Source organism: Anopheles coustani, chromosome 3 (assembly GCF_943734705.1).
Source record: "Anopheles coustani chromosome 3, idAnoCousDA_361_x.2, whole genome shotgun sequence".
In the NCBI taxonomy this organism is placed as follows: Eukaryota; Metazoa; Arthropoda; class Insecta; order Diptera; family Culicidae; genus Anopheles; species Anopheles coustani.
In genome coordinates, this window is record NC_071288.1 from 31,773,963 (window position 1) to 31,793,554 (window position 19,592).

Consider the following 19,592-nt stretch of genomic DNA (forward strand, 5'->3'; position numbering starts at 1 on the left):
TTCTCCTTTTTGCTTTGTAATCTTAACATGGATTCCAATCTTCAAAGAGTGAATCCTTGAGTAAAAGAGTTCCTAGTCCACAGCGTTTCCATTCCATGTTTGGGATTCGATTCTTTGTTACGGATTAAAATCTCTGTGGCGACTAATAATTCTACCGGGGATTTAAATCCCTACATGATATTCGAATCTCTCCTTCCCCGCGGTGAAGACTAGCAATTCTTTTACACACTTATTCACTCTTTTTTGATTTGAATCAGTAATATTTTTCACGTTTTAAATCACAAAAGTGTAACTAAAAGATTCGAATCATCGTGGTGGTTATTTACTCAGATTCAAATCTCTACAAACTCTCTCTTATTATTCACGCTCATCACCGGATCAACCCTTCCTGATCGTACCTTCGTCGTAGTGGTGGCCGTAGAAGAAGCCGTTGCAGAAGCTTTACGATGTTTGCCCTTCTCCTGGTCGTACTTGTTCCCCTTGGCACTAGCAGCACCGTTGTTATCATCCACATCGGAATCGCTTACCTTTTCAGCACACTTGAGATCGATTTCATGCTTTCGCTCTCGGGCCGTCGGTTCCTCGACAGCAATGACCATCTGGTGGTCGTCATCGGAGATGCTACCGCGGCCTGCACCGCCACCATCAACACCACCCTCATCCATTTGCTCGTCTCCGACGGAGATATCCATCCGCTCGTCGTCCTTGTCCTGGTCACCGTCACCATCCGGACCATCATCGACAGCCATCGCTTCGGGTTTGTTGCTGCTGCTGCTGCTGCTGTTGTGTTTGCCTCCCGCAATGGAGAACGTCGACGCATGGTGCTGCTGATGGTGCTGTTGCTGGCTGCTGTACGAGGTAGTAGAGGTCGGTGGCATCATCATACCCGCCGTTTCCGATGCATCGTCGACCGTGTTGTACGGGGCGACGGTCAGTGGAATGATATCGTTCGACGATCCACCACCTCCTCCCATCGCGCCCGGCGTCATAAGCTCCGACGGTGTCTTCGGACTCTTCTCGTCGAACGAATCGTTGCCTTCGAACGAATCGATACGGCCCCGGCTGTTGCTGTTGTTGCTAGCAGCGGTAAGTCCGCTACCTGCTGCCCCACCCCCGGCACCTTCCTTCGCCGACGAGGACGACTTGCGGCGATCTTTCGAGCACCACTTCCACTCGGGGTGCGCCTTAAAGTGGGCTTCCTTCACTTCGCTCGCCAGCTCGTGGTACTTGGTTTTCTCTTCCGGCTTCAGTGCGTACCACCATTCGCCCAGAATTTTGCTCACCGTCCGGTTGTCCTGGTTCGGGTGTTTTTGGTGCACAAGCGCCCGGTGGCGCTTGGAGAAGATCATAAACGCATTCATCGGCCGCCGTATCTTGGCGTCCTTCTTGTTGAGCGGGCTCTGCGGTTCCTTCGGAGTGCTGCTGCCTCCTCCGCCGCCACTACCTTGGCCCCCAGCGCCACCGTTCGCTACTGCGGCCGCCTGCAATGCGGCACTGCACGATTGTGTGCGCCGTTTCGCGATCGATTCGGCACTCTCCGTCGCACCCGTGGTGGCAAGCTTTGCCGGCGCTTCAATGTCCAGACCGCGTACCAGCATGTGACCGCCGGATGAACCACCCCCGGTGCTTCCCAAAAGATAACTATGGGAGGAATTCCCTCCCCCTGTCGCCGCCGCCTTGCTGCTCGGTCCCATCGTGGACGATGGGTTACTATTGTTCTGGTTCGTAGTGGTAGTGCTTTTCACGGGCTCTGCTTCAAAGACATCATCGTCTCCCTGGTCGTCATCATCGATCGAGATATCCTCCGGTGGCGGTGGCGGCGGAGTGTACAGCTTCTTCGCCGGGGCGACAGCAGCGACCGCTGCCGACGAGCACGACGACGCCGACGACGATGACAGCCGGGTAGTGCTGGAGGTGGTGGTGGTGCCGCTGGTAGTTGTCGCGGCGTTGACGGAATGGGAGGCGGATGCGCTTCCAATCGATGACGACGACGGTGGCGAAACGGCCAACGCCGACGGGGCTGCTCCCGGGTGGGAAGCTGATAGCGGCGCTCCCTGCGTTGATATCGGTGGCGGTGGGAGTGGCAGCCCGTAGCTCTGCGGGGCCACGATGAGCGGATGGTGTAGGTGGCTATTGTTTGCCGATGCTGCCGCCTTCGCCAGAGCCGACGGACCGTGTATGATCGGAAGCAGTGCATGCCATTGATAGGTGGAACCCGTGCTAATGCCGTTTTTTGGCATGGTAAGGGCTTGATGGTGGTGGTGTTGGCTGGTCAATACCACTGTATGCTGCTGTTGTTGTTGTTGTTGTGGGGGCAGTTGTTGCAGTTGGATGTGCTGCTGCAGCACCGCCTGCTGCTGGTGGTGATGCGCTTGGGGAGGCTGACCGAGGTGGGAAGATGTAGGCGACTGTTGCGTCTGCTGTTGTACGAGATGCACCTGACCCGGATTCGCCTGTTGTAAGCGTCCACCAGGCGTGGTGACCAACGCGTGCGGTTGTTGCTGCAAGGACAGTGGGTGATGCTGTGTCTGTTGCTGTTGCTGCTGACCTCCGGAAGTACTACCGGAAGTCGACGCATCCACTATCACTTGCTGCGAAGAGGCGGATGATACCGATGACGCACTTGCCGATCCACTTCCACCTCCCGCTCCTTGCTGTTGCGAATACGCCGAGTACAGGGACGACTGGTGCGCACTGTTATGCTGCGTGTAGAGCGGCGACATCCGGATGACACTTGTCGCGTGGCCGGTCGGTGGTGGGGCGGTCGCAACCGTGACCGCGTGAGGTGGTGGTTGTTGTGCAGGCCGAAGCGATTCCGGACGAATTAACTGATGGTGATGGCTACTGCTACCAATTCCGATACTCCCGCCTCCACCTCCACCTCCTCCTACTCCTCCTCCGCTTCCACTAATGCCAGCACCACCACCACCAACACCACCTCCACCAATCCCGCCGCCGGCGATTGCGTGCGGGTTTGGGCTCGGTGTGTTCGTTTTGTACTTGCTGCCGCCACTACCGGTGCTACCGCTGCCGTGCGGGTCACTCAACGGGGCCGGACTGCCAATGGGCAGGAACAGATTCTGCCGGTTGCCAATCATAACCGGCGACTGTGTGGCCAGCGGCGACGATCCGTGCCCCGTCGGCGACGAGAAAGAGTTGCTCGGGGTCGCCGAACGGGAACTGCTGAGGGACACTGTGTTTCGTGCAAGCGAGAAATAAATAAAAGACGAAAAGCGATTAGCGGGAAGTAGTAAGAAAGTAAAACTGTTAACGATATTTTCTCTTCGATCGGTTTTCTTGCACCCATTGTCATTCATTAGTGTATAGCGTTGTTCAACTCTTTATGGAAAATAATCTTTTTCTCAGCAATCCATTGATTCATGTCGACCGAATTTGCCGGTCCCACGAAATTTCCAACGGGTATTTTTCGAGTCCAAATCACATTTTGCACGTGGTTCCCGCATTAGTTCTGAAAAAAAACACGGTCCACAGGGGTATTCATGAATTGAAAAAATGGGCTCCAATTTGATAACTTTTTTTTCTGTCGCAGAAACACGCACACGATAACACGGTGTATTAGAATCGAAATAGCTGGACTGGAGAAAGATTAGCAAAGATGGCGCCATTTCACTTTTTATCACTCAAAAAGATCACTGACCACCACTGTGCTACTGTTTGTTCGGTACGCTGCTCCCCGTCTGGTGAGAACAATTATTTCACAAATAATCGTTTGGAAGCAAGGGAAACAAAACTACAGCACCAATTTGATGAATAATTGTGACCGGCAACTTACGAAGGCATTTGATGTAGAGCTCGGCTCCACTCTGCAAATCGTACATGTTCATGTTCACAAAGTTCATATTTGACACTTGTTTCGTTGGAAAAATGCGTTGCAAGTAAATGCATGTAGGCTTATAACTATACACTTCAAATAAACTGGGAAAAACTGCCTCTTTCGAGGTAGAATTTATGCGAAAGGGAAAAAAAACTTTTGCACTGAACTGCTCGGCGTCACCGAACTGTTTGACTGTCACTTCGATACTACTTCTCCATACACTGTGGTTGATTAATTCGCGCCTATGAACGTCCGCAAAGCAAAGAAATCAAAGGTCCTTCCGCGGAATGGGCTTTAATAGCTATGGCTTATTATGCGTACGAAGCCTGACCGGACACCACCACAAATCCTACACACGAACACCCACAAACAAAAGTCAAAAAGTTCAGTCAAAAAAAAAATAACAGGGCCAATACCTGTTATTTGTCAAGCACGATTAATTGACTAATGTGTCGATAAATATTCCCGGTCTTATAATACAGCCTAATTATCCCGGTTGGGAGACCATTCTCTCAATAGGAAGGTTTGTTCCATGGCTAATGGCATTAGGAGCTTGGTTTAAGGAATGCGTTGTAAAACGGCTAAAACTCTACAACTGCCACCAAGCCATACCTAACAGTCCAATGTAACCCATTTTAATGAAGAATGAGACCTTCTTCTTTTAATGAACGATATGTTTTCGATTCCTACTGATTTCGCCCATGTTCTAAATGCCGTATGAGTAAGATACATCTGTAGGCCATTGCATATTAAAAGTACCGTGCCTTGTTTTGTTTGAAAAAATGTATATACAGCCATATCAAGGAAAAATGTTGTCAACTTTAAAATCACGCGAGAAATATGATGTTCTCCAGTGATTTTCTAAATCACGTTGTTAATAAAATGGTACTAATTAAGCCATAGGGACTGAATGGTTGTCCCACTGTCCCATAACAAACCAACCTAATTAAAAAAATTATCTTTGATTCAAAGTGCCTATCTTCCTAATACCTTCTTTCTTTCGTTGGTTCGAGTGAAGGTCTAGGCCTGTTCAATTGAACGCGATTTAAAATTCCCGTGACTGGAGCTGGGCAATTGTGCTCTTTTCACCATTTCAATTTCCGTCAAATTTCAAAATACAATGCAATAGGGGTAGTGTTCAGTGAGTTTCCATACAAAGTTGAGGTTTTGCATCATTTTAAGTGCATCACTTTGTTCAAGTGAGGACATCGCCCTGAAAATATCATACTTATCAATCGTTTCATACACTACTTTTACGAGTGCTCGTTTTATGAATTTTGCTATCCAAGTAGGACAGGCTCTGTAGGCAGACAGACGTAAATTCTTGAAGTTGACGCTTCAGGTTCCGCAAAATTTCCTATGGATTGTTTAGGAAATCTTACAATTGTGTTTCTTAAATTTAAAAATTGTGGCGCATGTGTTTGGTTTTTGTGTGTGAGCCGAGAGTTTTTGTAAGAGGTTTTTGTGATTGTTTCGGTGATGGTGGTTTGTGTCGAAAACTGTGTCACATGTGCTTGTTTTAAAGTGGTTTTTACTTTTTTGTATTGAAACCCTTTCGTGCATTTCCGGTATTTTTATTTTTCCGGTGAACATTTTTTGGAACCATGTTGAACTACACATTATCTATCTGGTGTTTCCTTGACATGGCTGCACGCATAGTGCCCGGGATCGACATCTTACTTTGTATTCCTTTGCATTTCCCAAAATTTAAAACCGTTTCATAAAACCGATTTTCCTTTTCTCCAATCGAGCAGGTTTCTCCAGGATAACTGTGGTTGCTATAGCGATCCTTCCAATTTTCCCCTAGGAAGACGATTGCTATGGCGATCAATGCAATGCAATAGGATGAGCGTTTCGCGGATGTCCATACAAAAATGAGGTTCAGCATCGATTTTAGTGCATCAGATTATCCAAGTAGTAACATCATCATTGGAACATCAGCATTGGAGCGTTACGTTAAGGATTTTTTATAATAAGACTAGGTAAAACGGCCCGGTTACACGGCCCACTTGCAGAACCCGTTTACAGGGCCCGGTACCAGGGCTCGTTTACAGGGCCCGTTTACATGGCCCGGTTACATGGCCCGGTAACACGGCCCGTTTGCAGGGCCCGGTAACACGGCCCGTTTGCAGGGCCCGGTAAACGGCGGTAACACGGCCCGTTTACAGGGCCCGGTAACACAGCCCGTTTACAGGGCCCGGTAACACGTCCCGTTTACATGGCCCGGTTACAGGGCCCGGTAACACGGCCCGTTTGCAGGGCCCGGTAACACAGCCCGTTTACAGGGCCCGGTAACACGTCCCGTTTACATGGCCCGTTTGCAGGGCCCGGTAACACGGCCCGTTTACATGGCCCGGTTAAAGTCCCGTTTACTGGGCGTAACCTTATGGAAGTAGTTTTATTATTAATTTTATTCTGCGTTGGTTATTTTCATCTCGTTGCCACCTTTCCCAAGAGTAAAAGCAATGTTCGATTCGAAATTATCCCCAAAATCACGAAAACGTTTCATTTCCTTTTGTATGCCCAGAGAAAACGGAAACTATTTCAGTACGATGGTGCAAACAGTATTACGCATACGGTACATGGGGTACACGGTGGTGCAAACATTTTTACGCATACGGTATTTGGTTTCCCTTAGCAACAGCATAGCGGTTAAGGGGAAATTTCTACGCTGTAAAGGGGAACCTGACGCGTCAGCACAGTGCATCTCATTTTCGCCCTCCCATCGCTCGCTCACTTCTCGCTATTGCTATCTAATGCCATCGTTACGGCTAACTGTAATTTTAGAGTGGATTATACAATTTGTTTTTGTTTGAAGTTCTTTTTAATGATATTGGGATGTATTTCATGATATTTGCTAGCGACCGTTTTGCATAAATCCACGGGCATAAATGCCGTATTGTTAGAGCCAACATGCTCAAACTGAGTTTTTTGATCTTAGAGCAGAGTTTTTCTTTTTCGGTTCATTGTTCAGATTTTGTTAGTTCGACTTAAGGTTGTGGATTTTTAAATAAAATTAAATAAAAACTTACCCAACATATTGGCTGCGTCCGTCTCGTCCTGATCGAATTGTCTTGCGACGCGGTAGTGTGGCGATGTTTCGGAATCTCTCGATGTTTCCTCATCCAGTTGCGTTTTGCTGCTAGATCGGCTATAGATATGCGGATCCGGATAGGAACGGAAACGAAAACAGATACATGATTTTGATAATCTTACGAGTAACACCACTGTTGGCCGTAACGTGTTGGCCACTGTGCATACGCACCTGTTGAAGTGGTTCGTCACCGAGCTGGTGGACGATCGGAGCGCGTTGCCCTTCTGACTGAGGTGCCGCGAGCAGTAGCCGCGTCGTTGAGATTCCTTCGAACAGGTTTCGTTCGAGCACAGCCTGCGCCACTGCTTGCCGTTGAACTTCTTCCGGATGCCGGTCGGCGTCGAGACGACGTCACCCTTCTTGAATCGGTGCGGTGTGGCCGCTTGAGATCTGGCCACGGCAAGAGTTAATTAAAAGAGGAAGAGGTTGGTTAACCTTTTAGGCCAGGCGGAAGGGAGTCAAGGATGATAGCGTACCTTGGAGTTGCTGGTTGAGATCGAGGTGTACTTCGTTGGTCCAGTAAGCTTGAGGTACTTCCACGGCTTTGCATACTGCTGCGCTTGCTACTGCCTGAGTATTTTTCAGTTTCTAAAGGACGGGCATGAATGAAAAGAAAAAAACTCCATAAACATCTTTCTCACTGTTTCACAATACTGTGCTGCGTAAGTCAATTCTTTACGTCAAATAATAGTTATTAAAAAGCGTCCCTGCGTACCTCCATCCATGGGGAAACTGCTTCGCACTTCGTCGTCGCTCTCGTAGTCGTAGCTACGGTTCGTGGTGCGCAGGTCGTCCGGACTGACGGTCCGTAATACTGAACTACTGCTATTGCCAGCAACGGCACTGCCGCTACCGCCACTCGAGCTGGAAGCTACTACAAGTGGCCCGACCGTATTACCACTGTGAGCCGGTGCCGGTGTGCCTCCCATTTGTGTCTGCTGATGGTGCGAATGATGGGCGTGCGACCGGGCTCCATAATGTCCACCATTTCCTGCCCCGCCCTGTGGGATGTCGCGATCGCGATGGTGTTCACCAATCGTCGACAGTTGCGTCGACTGAAAGGGAGACGTTGCGGCACTGCGGTAGTGATGCTGTTGTGGCGTTTCTTCCCCCGAAGCTGAGCTCGCCGCTAGCACGTGGTGCAGCTGCAATGGCACATGGACCGACGCCAGTTGTTGCTGCGGATCTTGCGACGAGCCGGTCGCGACGGACGCAACTCCACGTCCCTGCGTGATGCTGATGCTTCCCTTGTACGGAGCACCACCGGTGTAGATGATCGTCGGTGGTGGTGCGCCACTCTCCGCGGAACTGCCACTACCGCCACTTCCATTGCCGTGCGGATGGTGGTGGTGATGCAGTGGGTCACCGCTGATGATGTAGCTTACCATGGCGGGTGCCTGGTGCTGTGATTTACTCGATCCACCGGCTTCCGCATGGAGTTGCTGCGATGACGATCGGTGATCGTTCGGGATGGCATTGGATCGGCTAGGTCCTGCTTCAACAACACTCCCACCGTCCAGGGCATCTTCCAGCTCGTCCCACCAGGGTGGTTTCAGCAGACGCATGTCGACCCGTTTCACGATCCGAAGCTGTGGAAACAGTTTCAAAACATATATCAATTCTCCAGTGACATTGCCATGAAGTTTTCATTGGTACGTACCTCCTGCTTGTCGCTCACGTCGCCTCCACCGCCAGTGATCTGCACCGAGAACTGCTTGTTGGCGTGCACCTCCTTCACGATGCCCTCGACGAACACATCGCCCCCACCGGTAGTGCCGGGATGCGGATGGACGCAGGTGGCACGCACGCAAACCCGCACGCCCGGCTGCAGATCGGTCAATGCTGGTCGCACATCGTCGATGATTTCTTGCCGATGGTGTGGACTGAACACGTCCAGCACATTGTCATACGCTTGCTGACTACCCTCCGGGTGATCAAACCCAATCACCACCGTGCTCGGTGCGGCCGTGGTCCGAATTCGCCCGGAGTCGTATACATCTTTCCGCCTCGCCAGAACTCGATGGTTAATCCATTCGCTCAGATCGATCACGGTGGTAGTGGCGTTGCTGGTGGTGGTGCTACGGCCACCCGCAGACGTACTTCCCGTTTCCGCTGCAACGGACGAGCTGGATGAGGCATGCGATCGGTGCTGCGGTTGAGGTGAGTAAAGCTCCTCGGACACCATTAGCGAACCGGATGCTGACGACGACGATGGCGGTGGTACCGGGGGAGACTGCTGGCGGACATGCTGGTAGTGATGCTGTGGCACGGAGAATGTTGCTACTGCCGGTAGTTGATGTACGGGCGAGGAGGTCGACGTAGTAGACAACGATGTCGGTGGCGTGGCGGAAGGTTTGTAACCTCCTGGAGAGCTGTAGGGATGAAACCACAAAACAATACATGAACATTAGAGCAATATGTTTACCGTACTCGGCTCAACCGATCGAATGCGGCTGTTCGTAGTCAAACGGTACTGCTTATGGATGAGCAACGAGGTTTTTGGAAAACGACCGATTGAATGCATTTTAAACACACGCGCAAACATAGTATTCAAATCACCTCCTAATCGACATCCTCTCGTTCATCCATCACTCCGCAAGCCAAACGTTTAAACATTAAAACGTTAACGAGTGGGGAACCCGGAACGTGACACTGACAAACAAAAAAAATATGTAGAACAACTGGTGTTATTCACATGATCATCATTGCAAAAATGGTATCGCCAACCTTGGAAGAACGAGTTCCGCGAGGTCTGTCTACCCCGTAAAGTGTAACCAGCATCATGCCGACAACACCGAGCAGTATTTGAATGTCCGATAAAACGCATAAGCATGTGTCAACTAATACAACCGAGCCGTGACAAACATCCCCGTTACTTCGTAAGTTCTAGTAAGTTGATTTTTTTTTTCGTTACGGAAATTCACGACAATTCATTCTCTCTCCCTACATTGTACGTGTTGTGAGCAATTTTGAATTTCAAATCATTGCTCGCAGACGAACCCCCGAAGATGGAAGATGTACCGAAGCTACATTGTAGCCCGGCACCAATTGGTGCAAATCAATCGGGACTACGTTCGTGCTTGCGCCCGTAAACGAGCTTTAAAGAATTATTTCGCGTTGCTCGTTTCGAGCTTAACTCGTTAACCACCGAGGTTACCATGATGATGGGAAGTGATCGAGAACTATCGGACAAATTAGATGCCCGTCGAATTACCGATGCCTTGCAAAGACAAAAAACAAGGACATGGTTGATTAGCATAATCGAAGGCCCATCCAGGGACAATTTAAATTTAGACAACAGTTACTGGGTGGTGGGTGAGCCCAACCGAATCCGTATAACACCTACCCGTACGATGGCGTAGTGTACAGCTTCTTGCTCACGTAGAACGTCTCCGGCGGCGAAGACGTATGATGCAACCGCAAGACCGGTTGCTGTTGCTGCTGCTGCTGTGGTTGTTGCTGCCGAATTGTGGCCTGATCGACTGTCAGCAGTATCTGCCGGTTGTGCCCGATCGCCTGCGAGTGCGAATGATGCAGGGGATGTTGTAGGACATGCTGTTGCTGCTGCGACACTTGTTGCCGCTGCTGTGGATGGAGTGAGCTCGAGAGAACTGAGTGCATGGCTACGGGTGGGGACGCCGTGGGCTGTACGGCGATCGTGGAAATGGTGTAGTTCTGAGATCGGTTCACCGTGGCGCCGGTTGCAGCCGACGATACCGATGATGAGGACGGTGCGCCATTGCTGCTACCAACCATCACCATTCCCGGGCTGCTGCTTGGTGGATTATACTGCTGGTGGTGGAGGTGATGGTGGTTCTGATGCTGTACCGGATGATACTGCATCGCGGGTCGGTGCTGTAAATGCTGCACCGGGATACTGCCATGGTTGGCCGCTATCGTCAGCTGCGTTGCTGCACCGTGTGCAGAGGTCGAGGTCGATAGGTTCATCGTCGTGGACGCCGACGCCGACGATGACTGGCTTAGCCCTGGACTGTCCCGGTGTTGTACACTCGATAGCGTCCCGTTGGAAGCCGGCGATGGTGCCCCGGGACTCTCTGCCGGGTGGCGATCGTTGCAGTTTAGCGTCCGTTCGCGGTACACACTGGTGGACGACCCGGTTCCAGGGCGTTCGTGCTCCACGAGGGCCACAGACTCGCCCGGTCTGACGTTGTGATTACTACTACTAATATTACTTCTGGCATTGCCGTTGCTGGCACCGCCAGTGCTACTATATACATCGAAATTGCCGGAACCGTGGCCAATGCCGTTCTGCGCGCCAGTACCACTCCCACCGCCCGTGTCCATCGGTTGCGGTGCCGACGGTTTCCCCTCGGCTGCGCTCGAATGGACTGTCGCTGGTGGTGGCTGCGGCAGGGCCGGCCGATGCGATGACATCTCCTCGAGCTCGGCTAGATCGAACTTGCGCTTCTTCGGATGCTGGCGCGGTATTGCACTCTGCTGGCTGACGGCTGCCTTCTCCGTCACCATCGTCGTCGTCGTCGTGGTAGTGGTGGCCGTGGCACCACCCGGCCCTGCCGGTGTTCCTGAGCCGACGCTCGTTGTCATGATGCTGCTGCTGCTGCTGCTAGTGGCATTGAAAGAGGACGACGGTGACGACGACGACGTGGATGACGACGGTGGCGACTGGGCTGGCGGTTGCTTTTGGGGGATCATGCTTTTCTGCTTCGCCGGAAGCTGGCATGGGGCCGCATCAAGACCTGGCACTTTCTTCTCCTCTATGGCCACGTTACTAGATATATTTTGCGTCCTGTAGTGACACTTTCTGATCTTCCTTCCTGTTTCTGCCTCGCTGCTTCTGCTCTGCAGACCTTTCCGGTGGTGCCTGCTTGCGCCTTTCGCGTCCGTCGTTCTGTCGCTTGCTCTTTGTCTCTGCACCGCTACTGCTGGTTTCCATTAATCGGCTATTAACGTACGGTTGTTTTTATTCTAACGTTTCGATCGGATATTGGATAACGGATATCCTGCATCCGCTTCTTTCTTGTGCGCCTTTTTTTTATTCGGAGTATTTTAAAGTAGGATGCTACTCTTACATCATGTTTGCCAACTGAGGAATCCTAAAACGAAAAAAAAGATAAAAACAATTAGAATAACGTTAGAAATATTTGTCAAAAATCAGTCAAAATTTGTCAAAAAGGCATCAACAACTTTTTTCAAGCCGATGGACTGAAACGCGACCAGTACCGGTAAGTTTATTAATGAAAAGTCACACAAGAAGATAAACTAATATAGGTTTTCGATCAATATAGGTTACAATGGCATGGGAATCTTTTTCAGTCACTTAGAATATGTTTGCAATCGTGTAAGGGAAAATATGTCAAGGAGGTTGGAGAAACGTGGAGCGACATGTTGAGTTAAAAAAAACGAATACCTCATCGTTGAAAAATTGTTGCATGTTAGTTAAAACAATTTCCATAATTTCCACAATTTCCAACCTTCCAAATGTCTCCTAATCAATAAAAAACTATGCAGTTGAACTTTTCCCTCACCGTTTGAAAATGGATCAAAACGCTAGTAGTTTTAATCAATTCTATGTCGAGTCTAAGAATGTCATTCTTTGCGGAATAAAATTGCAAGACCGTTAATGATGAGGGCAAAGAAAACCCCATCCCTTAAGGTATATTGCCAGGCGACATAAAGGCGGACAGAGTTAACTGTTCCACGAACCGACGGATTCATTCCGACCGAACGGGGATATGGTAGCATATCGGTCAGATCCGTACGGACGGCCAAAACCGGACACCCCGGACGATGCGCGCATTATGATTCGCTAATCAACGCTGCTGCAACAAACGCGCCGGAATGCAGTACTGCTTCCCCCCGCTTCGCCTTTCCGTGGGAGGCAATTAGGGCGATCCATTGCCTGTTGGCCGGCTGTTGTGCGGTACACAAGTGCTGTTCATCTTGATCGAGTGTTTCTGTTGTTTTTTTTTCATTTCAACCTCTTTGATTTCCCACGATAGGAATTGCAACGGTAGGTGGAAAGGGGAAAACAACCACGGGCCATCCAAGAAACGCTCTACTCACCGAGGCGAGTCGCGGACACCATCCGGGCTATCGATAATCTCCCCGGAATAAGCGTTGGGGATTGGGAGGGGGGATGATAAGAAAACTCTATCCGGAAAGCGCAGTGTGCACTTTTGAACGCTCATCAGCTCCGTACCGAATGGACAAATGGTAATTGGCAACTGCTTGATATTCCTCACTCCCGATCGGTTCGGGAAAAGCGATGCGCGCCCTTTTACTTTTGCGCAAAACATTGCACGCAGCCAGGGTTTTACGGTACGTCGGCATTGGACGTATGTTTTTCCAGACCCAACCTGATGATTTGGTATTCCGCGAACAAACGGAACGAATCAATTGTCGGCATTTTTGAAGCAGGCGAGGGAGTAAATCGAAAGCGGTTTGACTAAACCACACAGCGATGGATAAGATGTAAAGCAAGTCGGGAAGTTTAATTGCGGATTAAAATCGGAAGTAAATAGCATAAAAATGAGCGACCACCCAACTCTTGGCATGATTTAAAAAATACCACGGAGGCCGAGGAAAGCCATCGCTGTAATTACTCTATCATTTGCTAAGATCTTTACCAATTAGTTGAAGCATCTTTAATTTGAAATACCTCTGTAATATTTTTTTTTTGATTGCAAAGGAGGCTATTAACTACAATTATTTCGATTGTTATTTTTAACCAATAATTGACTAATAATTTAGTCCGTTTGACGTACAAGAGAAATTAAAAACAGTTTTTGTCTCAAGAGACTCAATTTGTCGTCCAGTTTCCATACCGTGTTCATTTCACCGTGGACCAATTTGACGCAATAACGGTCGCAATAACTTTTTACCATATGTATATTTTACAATAGTTTAAAATATTTGGTAAATACTTTAGCTAGGTAAGTTGAGTTTAATATTCCTCTCCGTTTGGCGTCTGCGTGTATGCGATGGGAAAATCGTTTTCTACACATTGCGATATTTCTCTCAAAATTATTTTATATTACATAATATTTCTAATCTATTTACTTCGTGAAGTTATTTTATTTGAGTTAAAATATTAACCCCGGATGATTTTTCTCCCTCGTCAATATAGTTTCGATCGTGACAAGCGTATCGACTTTCCCAACGACGAGTGTGCCCTTTGAAGCTTAAACCTCTTCACCAGCAGTATTATATCGGGGAGCAAATGTGTACTTGGATTGAATTGACCCTCCCCAACAGTTTTCATCAGCTGGGCAACCACTACCACCCCAGAAAGCGAACGCTTCTGAAGAACACAAAAAAAACGCATGTTTTCTGATGCACTTTGGGGTCTCGTGCATATTATAATGTGACTCCGTGGGCGTCACTGCGGGACCGGCGTATGTGCCTGTGTATTTGCGTGTTCGTGTGGGCGGTAAATTTACCGTTTCACCATCACCGTGTGTTTCTCAGCGTGGTTGAAACACTCGGGGAAACAAGTTACACTTGGGAGGAACCCGGCATCCCACGCATTAGGCGAGGGCAGCAATCGGAAAAAGAAAAAAAAAAAGAATCTCTATTCAAGACGAGAGTCGAGTATCCAAAACGCGCCCATAAGGTGGTCGCACGGAGGTGGTATTGTCCGCAGGATGAAAGGACAACCCTCCTTGGGGGGTGGAAACTTTTTACGAAGCTTTTCCTGTGCGTAGGGAATGTGGTGTTAGTTGCCATTAGGTTGTTGCCAGTGGTGAGCATGTGGGTGGGTGGGCAAGATGTTGGCAAACTGTGGGTAGAGACTGCAAAGTGGAAAAGATTTCAACCCCTTTTTTTCTTACAACCCATGGCAAACGGGGAGCTTACTTTATTCTTTCACCACTAAAGGGGGGAGCCGAGGACTACACACTACTGCGTGAGTGGTTCTATTTATGCCACGAGCGTTTTGCGCTGAAGCATCCTTTGTGCGTGCCTTCCCCTATCGAAAGGCGTACATCCTGCAGGACTTTTCCCTCCCTTACCTTCTCTCTTTTACCACCTGGGTTGTTGCGCAGGAAGTATAATGTAGGGGACGAAGTTTTATGTTGTATAAAGTGCCCTCACAGAGCCGAAGGTATGAGGCGCTCGGCAGTGAGGTAGCCAATTAAACTTTACCACATAATGTCACAAATCCGTGCACAAAAGATGGAGGCGGAAAATTCCAGCAACGAAGCAGTAGTTTGAGAAAATAATTTCTTCTCTAGGGCGAGGAGTATATTATGACATAGGATTCTGGTTTATTCCTAGCTGTACCATTCTAATATATTTTTTTTATCATTAGATACAACTGAAATGCAGCTTTACATCAATGATGGTGAGGTACATAAATTGAACAAATATTTGTTTGAAAATGTAACCTGAATTGTGATCTCATTATGCCGGGAAGGCTCCAATCGATCATTCCCTGGTAAAAAAAGACGTTTTCATTACCATTTCCAAGTAAAGGTTTCTGTAGCACAAAAAAGCTCCCTCTGCGAGCAGATCGCAATTTATGTAAGCGATCCGGTCACATAACCGTTCTTTCTTCCCGATATGGGAGAGCCCCAGTTCCAGTGCACCTCACCGGGTGAGAAAGAAAGTAGGGCTCCCTTTGGCCGAGCAAAGATGATGAACGCGAAACAAGAACTCGTCACTGTAAAATAAAGGAGCGAAAAAATGGCGACACAGACGACGTGATGGCATCTGACGGACCAAATCGGACCAGACTCCCCTCCCCCTGGGAGGTGGCTGCCCCAAAGTGCGTCCGGTACGGGGAACCTAGCGTGCATCTTTGTCCGCGTTTGGTTCTAAGCACACTTTGAAGATGGAGCATTAGTGTCGTCGTCGTCGTCGGCATTGCCCGCCGGTCTTGCTTCCCCCGCTGCCTCGCTTTCATCCTAACGCGGTCCACTTTGTGTACCCCGTATCTTGCGTAGGGCCTGGCGTGTAGCTTCACCTGCACCTCCGTGGCGGACCGTAAATGTTGCGGACGGCAGGGAAACACTCCAAACGGGATCAACATCCAAGCAACACACACACACACACACACACGCACACACACATCCTAACACACTCGGACACGTAGTAGGATTTTATAAATATAAATTTAAAGTAAATATAGCCAACGAGATGTTTACACGGGGCGGCACTGCACCCACCCAACTTCCCACACGCCACCTATCTCTTCAACCCATTTCCACTGCCGTTTTGTTTTTCTCTCTCAGCCGTTTTTCCGGTTTCCTTTCCCTCCCCTAAGGGTCGCGCCCCCTCCCCCTTCGCCGGGCAAATCTCCGTCAATCTTGACGGCTTGGCAACAATCTTGAAACCGACGGCGCAGTGTCGGTGACGCCGTTTGGCAGAGAACAACCGGGTGTGCCGGTCTGTGGGTATATGTAGGGTTCGTGGAAGGAAACGGAAGGCAAATGGCATGGCATTAAACAAAACTGTGAACCCTTGCGTACACTACCAACCGTAATGTGTTAGTAAATGAAATCCGCAGCCGTTTGAAAAAGCAATGCAGTAAGTATGACCCCGGAGTGCCGATTTACTTAGGGGGTTACTTAGAAGTCAAATTTGGCGCGTTCCCTGATTGGATTTAATGTTTCTTTTTTTATCGACACAAGGAGATTCGGTCAGAACTACACACAGTTTACAGATTAAATGTGTACGGTAGAACTTTAGCAAATAACGCTTCGAGTCAATTGAGCTCTCAACCCAACGGACACCACAAGTTTGTGTGGTTCTAATTAAAAAAAGTGGTTATGCGAAAAGCAGTTAATTTTAATCTCGTCGCAGGTCACTGCCAATTTTGTTTTTCGACTAGAAAACCTTCCGGCCCAAACGTGGCACGATTCCAAAACAAATGGTTTATCAATCTTGTTAGAAACTTTCGTCTATTTAACAGCGGTAATAAAATGGAATCCGTACGAAAATTACTTTCCCTCACCGCTCGCTCCTGTTTGAACTATTGAACCTTCCTGCCGGTTGGGGGGGAGAGATAAGAACGAGTTCAAATCATGTACAAATATGATGCCTTACCCGTTGCGTCTGCTGTTACGTGTACCGGACCTAGAGCGAAGGTATTATCCAGGAAACCCACCCTGGATCTCCAACTGCTTCACGATACACGGCTTATCGGGTCGCCGACGAATGTGGTACACAAATGGTTCGCAAACGCAGCCACTTTTTCCCTTTTGCTCGATAGTAAATGGGAGCACGCAGCCCCGCCGTAGTGTGTTTGTATTTTTGTTGTTGACCGACCGACCGGCCACACTCTATTGACCGTTGGGGCCGTTTAATTTTGTTTGTTTGTTGTCAAGCCGCCACCGGGACGGACAGAGAAACAGATTGAGAGAGAAACAGAGGGGAGGGAGGTGGAATGATCAGACGAACGGCCAGCGATTGTGGCGGATCATGCACCGTGGACGTTCACTAAACACACACGCACACACACGCAAATACAGGGCCCCCAGGAGGGGAGGGTTGGTCAAGTCGTTGAATGATGTTTGCTGATGTTTTTCTTCTTTCGGTAAATTTGGTGGTATTTTTGTGTGTTATTTTATATGCTTGCGGATTGATGATTTTTCTTTCTTCACTTTGCTTGGGAACACGATGTTAAGACAAGCGAATGCCGGTCGCTGCCGTTTGTCTAATGCTTTGGCAATAGACGATCGCTGAACACTCACGCACACACGTTACTATCAACCCACACAGCACTTTTTTCTCCTTCTCCCCAACCTCTTTTGCTACGGAACAACCCCCGGAATGGTCTCGCCCGGGCGGATCCGCGGACGCCTACACGGCGGATGACGGGGCGGCTCGCGCCTTTTAGTGGAGGTTAATCGTGTGGGTCATCGCCATATTGATCATCATCATCGTTATCGCTATACTCTCATCGTCTCTCCGTTCTCCATAGCAATCCCCCCCCCCGTGGATCCGGTCCGGATGATGGGGTGGATGCGGGTTTCCGCTGCTGCAGTTCACCACCACTACCACCGCAGGAGCAGCAGAAGTAGCAGCATGCACCTTCGCCGTCCCCGCGGGACGGCCATCGTGTAGTGGTGTGCAGCCGTTACAGCGGTGTCCACGGTGCGCGGATCGAAACGGCGGTGGCCATTGACGGAGTATTTACAAACCAAAACGGAGAACAATGAATACACGAACTGCACACACCACACACAACAGTACAACACTCGCTCGCACGTGTAACGGATGTAACAGCTGCTCGTCGGCTAAGTGGTCACCTTCTTAACGTGTCTCTCTCCCTGTCTTAGCGCTGGTGGCTGTTACCGCCCATTTCCGCCCCCTGTCGAACACTGCTAATTATGCATTGTTTGCGCGTACAGTCGCACACACGAACACCACGGGAGTGACGCGTGACGGCACATGGCGTAGAAACAAAGGATCGTAGCACGCGGGATCGCGCACGATCCCGTTTGACAGTTTGCACCTTGGACGCGCTCCAACACTCAGCTGTTTTTTTGTTGCCGCTCCCTTGTACGCAATTCAATGAATCCTTGCCGTGCCGATGATCCAATGGCTCGACGTGGTCGCTTCGGCGGACTGACGGCGGATGCTGCCGGTCGGTTCCCACTCTTCCACACAATTCTGATCGCAGTACCACGCGGCGGTGGTATCACGGTTCTGAGTAATACTTCTCGGTACAAACACAACAACGTACCACTATATCCACACGCACACAAACGATCGCTCCGTTCCTTCTATCGCAACAATGCTCGTCGGTTTTATTTTACAACCGTAACCGAACTATCTTACAAAACGTCACGGGAGGTACTAATTCACTATTTACACTCGCACACATCTACAATTGCCTAGGAATGGATAGAACAAAAACGAAAAGTTTAGATAAAATGCCTTCTTCATTACTATTTTTAGTCCGTTTGACGTATTCGCTGTGGGTTTGTCGCACGAATATTTGGGGTGTTTTTTGGCCAATGCAGCAGAGTCGCTTCAACGTTGATCACCGCGACGACGAATGTGGAATGCGAATTAATGATGAAATTAAATAAAACGTGCACATTGCGCCAGGATTTGCGCGTGTGGCGGACAAAAATAACGAGCCTGAACAAAGGCGCCAGGAGGAAGAATCGAAAAATCCCAACAAAGCATCTATAATTATTATTATATACTACACGACGGTAGAACTGAACACGGGCGTGCGCGGGCTACAACACGACGAGTCAAAAGGTTGACCGTAAAAAGCCGAAACAGAAAGCTAAGTGTACCGGCCGAATAGAACCGGTTGTACAATGTTCACAATGCACTAAAGCACGCACACACGTATACGAACACCCTGTTGGTTGATGCGTGTTCCTGCGCCCGACAGTTTCCGACGTGCACCTCTTCCTCTTCATCATGATCTCCCAAGCGTTACGCATCGCTGGAGAGGCAGTTCTTCATTTTGTGTGCGGAATTGTTGGTGCGCCTCGCGACGGAACGGCAAAGGGAACGGTGATCAAATGGCGGGGGGAAATGGGAGGGGCACCAGCTCGATGACATCGACTATGTGCAGCGAAGTCCCCCCGTCCCAAACAATCCCAATCTTCCCATTTGTCGTTCTGCCCGACGATCACTAAACGCGGTGCGCTGCTTCACCACAGTTGAACTACGAACGTGAACGAAGAACACGCGCATTGAAAGTAAAACAAAGGCTCC

The 19,592-nt window shown here is 49.3% G+C and overlaps 1 protein-coding gene across 1 annotated transcript in view; it reads right to left on the reverse strand.

Moving 5' to 3' along the window:
- The window catches only part of LOC131259627 (putative transcription factor capicua), a 28,086-nt gene extending 9,584 nt beyond the window's left edge, over nucleotides 1–18,502 (reverse strand). The window contains exons 1-10 of the mRNA XM_058261167.1: nucleotides 16,956–18,502; nucleotides 10,276–12,004; nucleotides 8,590–9,301; nucleotides 7,645–8,518; nucleotides 7,406–7,517; nucleotides 7,101–7,319; nucleotides 6,868–6,986; nucleotides 2,945–3,193; nucleotides 1,969–2,893; nucleotides 528–1,914 (exon numbers count right to left, since the gene is read on the reverse strand). Of these exons, the coding sequence (XP_058117150.1) occupies nucleotides 528–1,914; nucleotides 1,969–2,893; nucleotides 2,945–3,193; nucleotides 6,868–6,986; nucleotides 7,101–7,319; nucleotides 7,406–7,517; nucleotides 7,645–8,518; nucleotides 8,590–9,301; nucleotides 10,276–11,603 (5,925 nt within the window). The 5' untranslated portion in view covers nucleotides 11,604–12,004; nucleotides 16,956–18,502. The remainder of the gene's footprint in view (nucleotides 1–527; nucleotides 1,915–1,968; nucleotides 2,894–2,944; nucleotides 3,194–6,867; nucleotides 6,987–7,100; nucleotides 7,320–7,405; nucleotides 7,518–7,644; nucleotides 8,519–8,589; nucleotides 9,302–10,275; nucleotides 12,005–16,955) is intronic.
- Nucleotides 18,503–19,592: the final 1,090 nt, after the last annotated feature.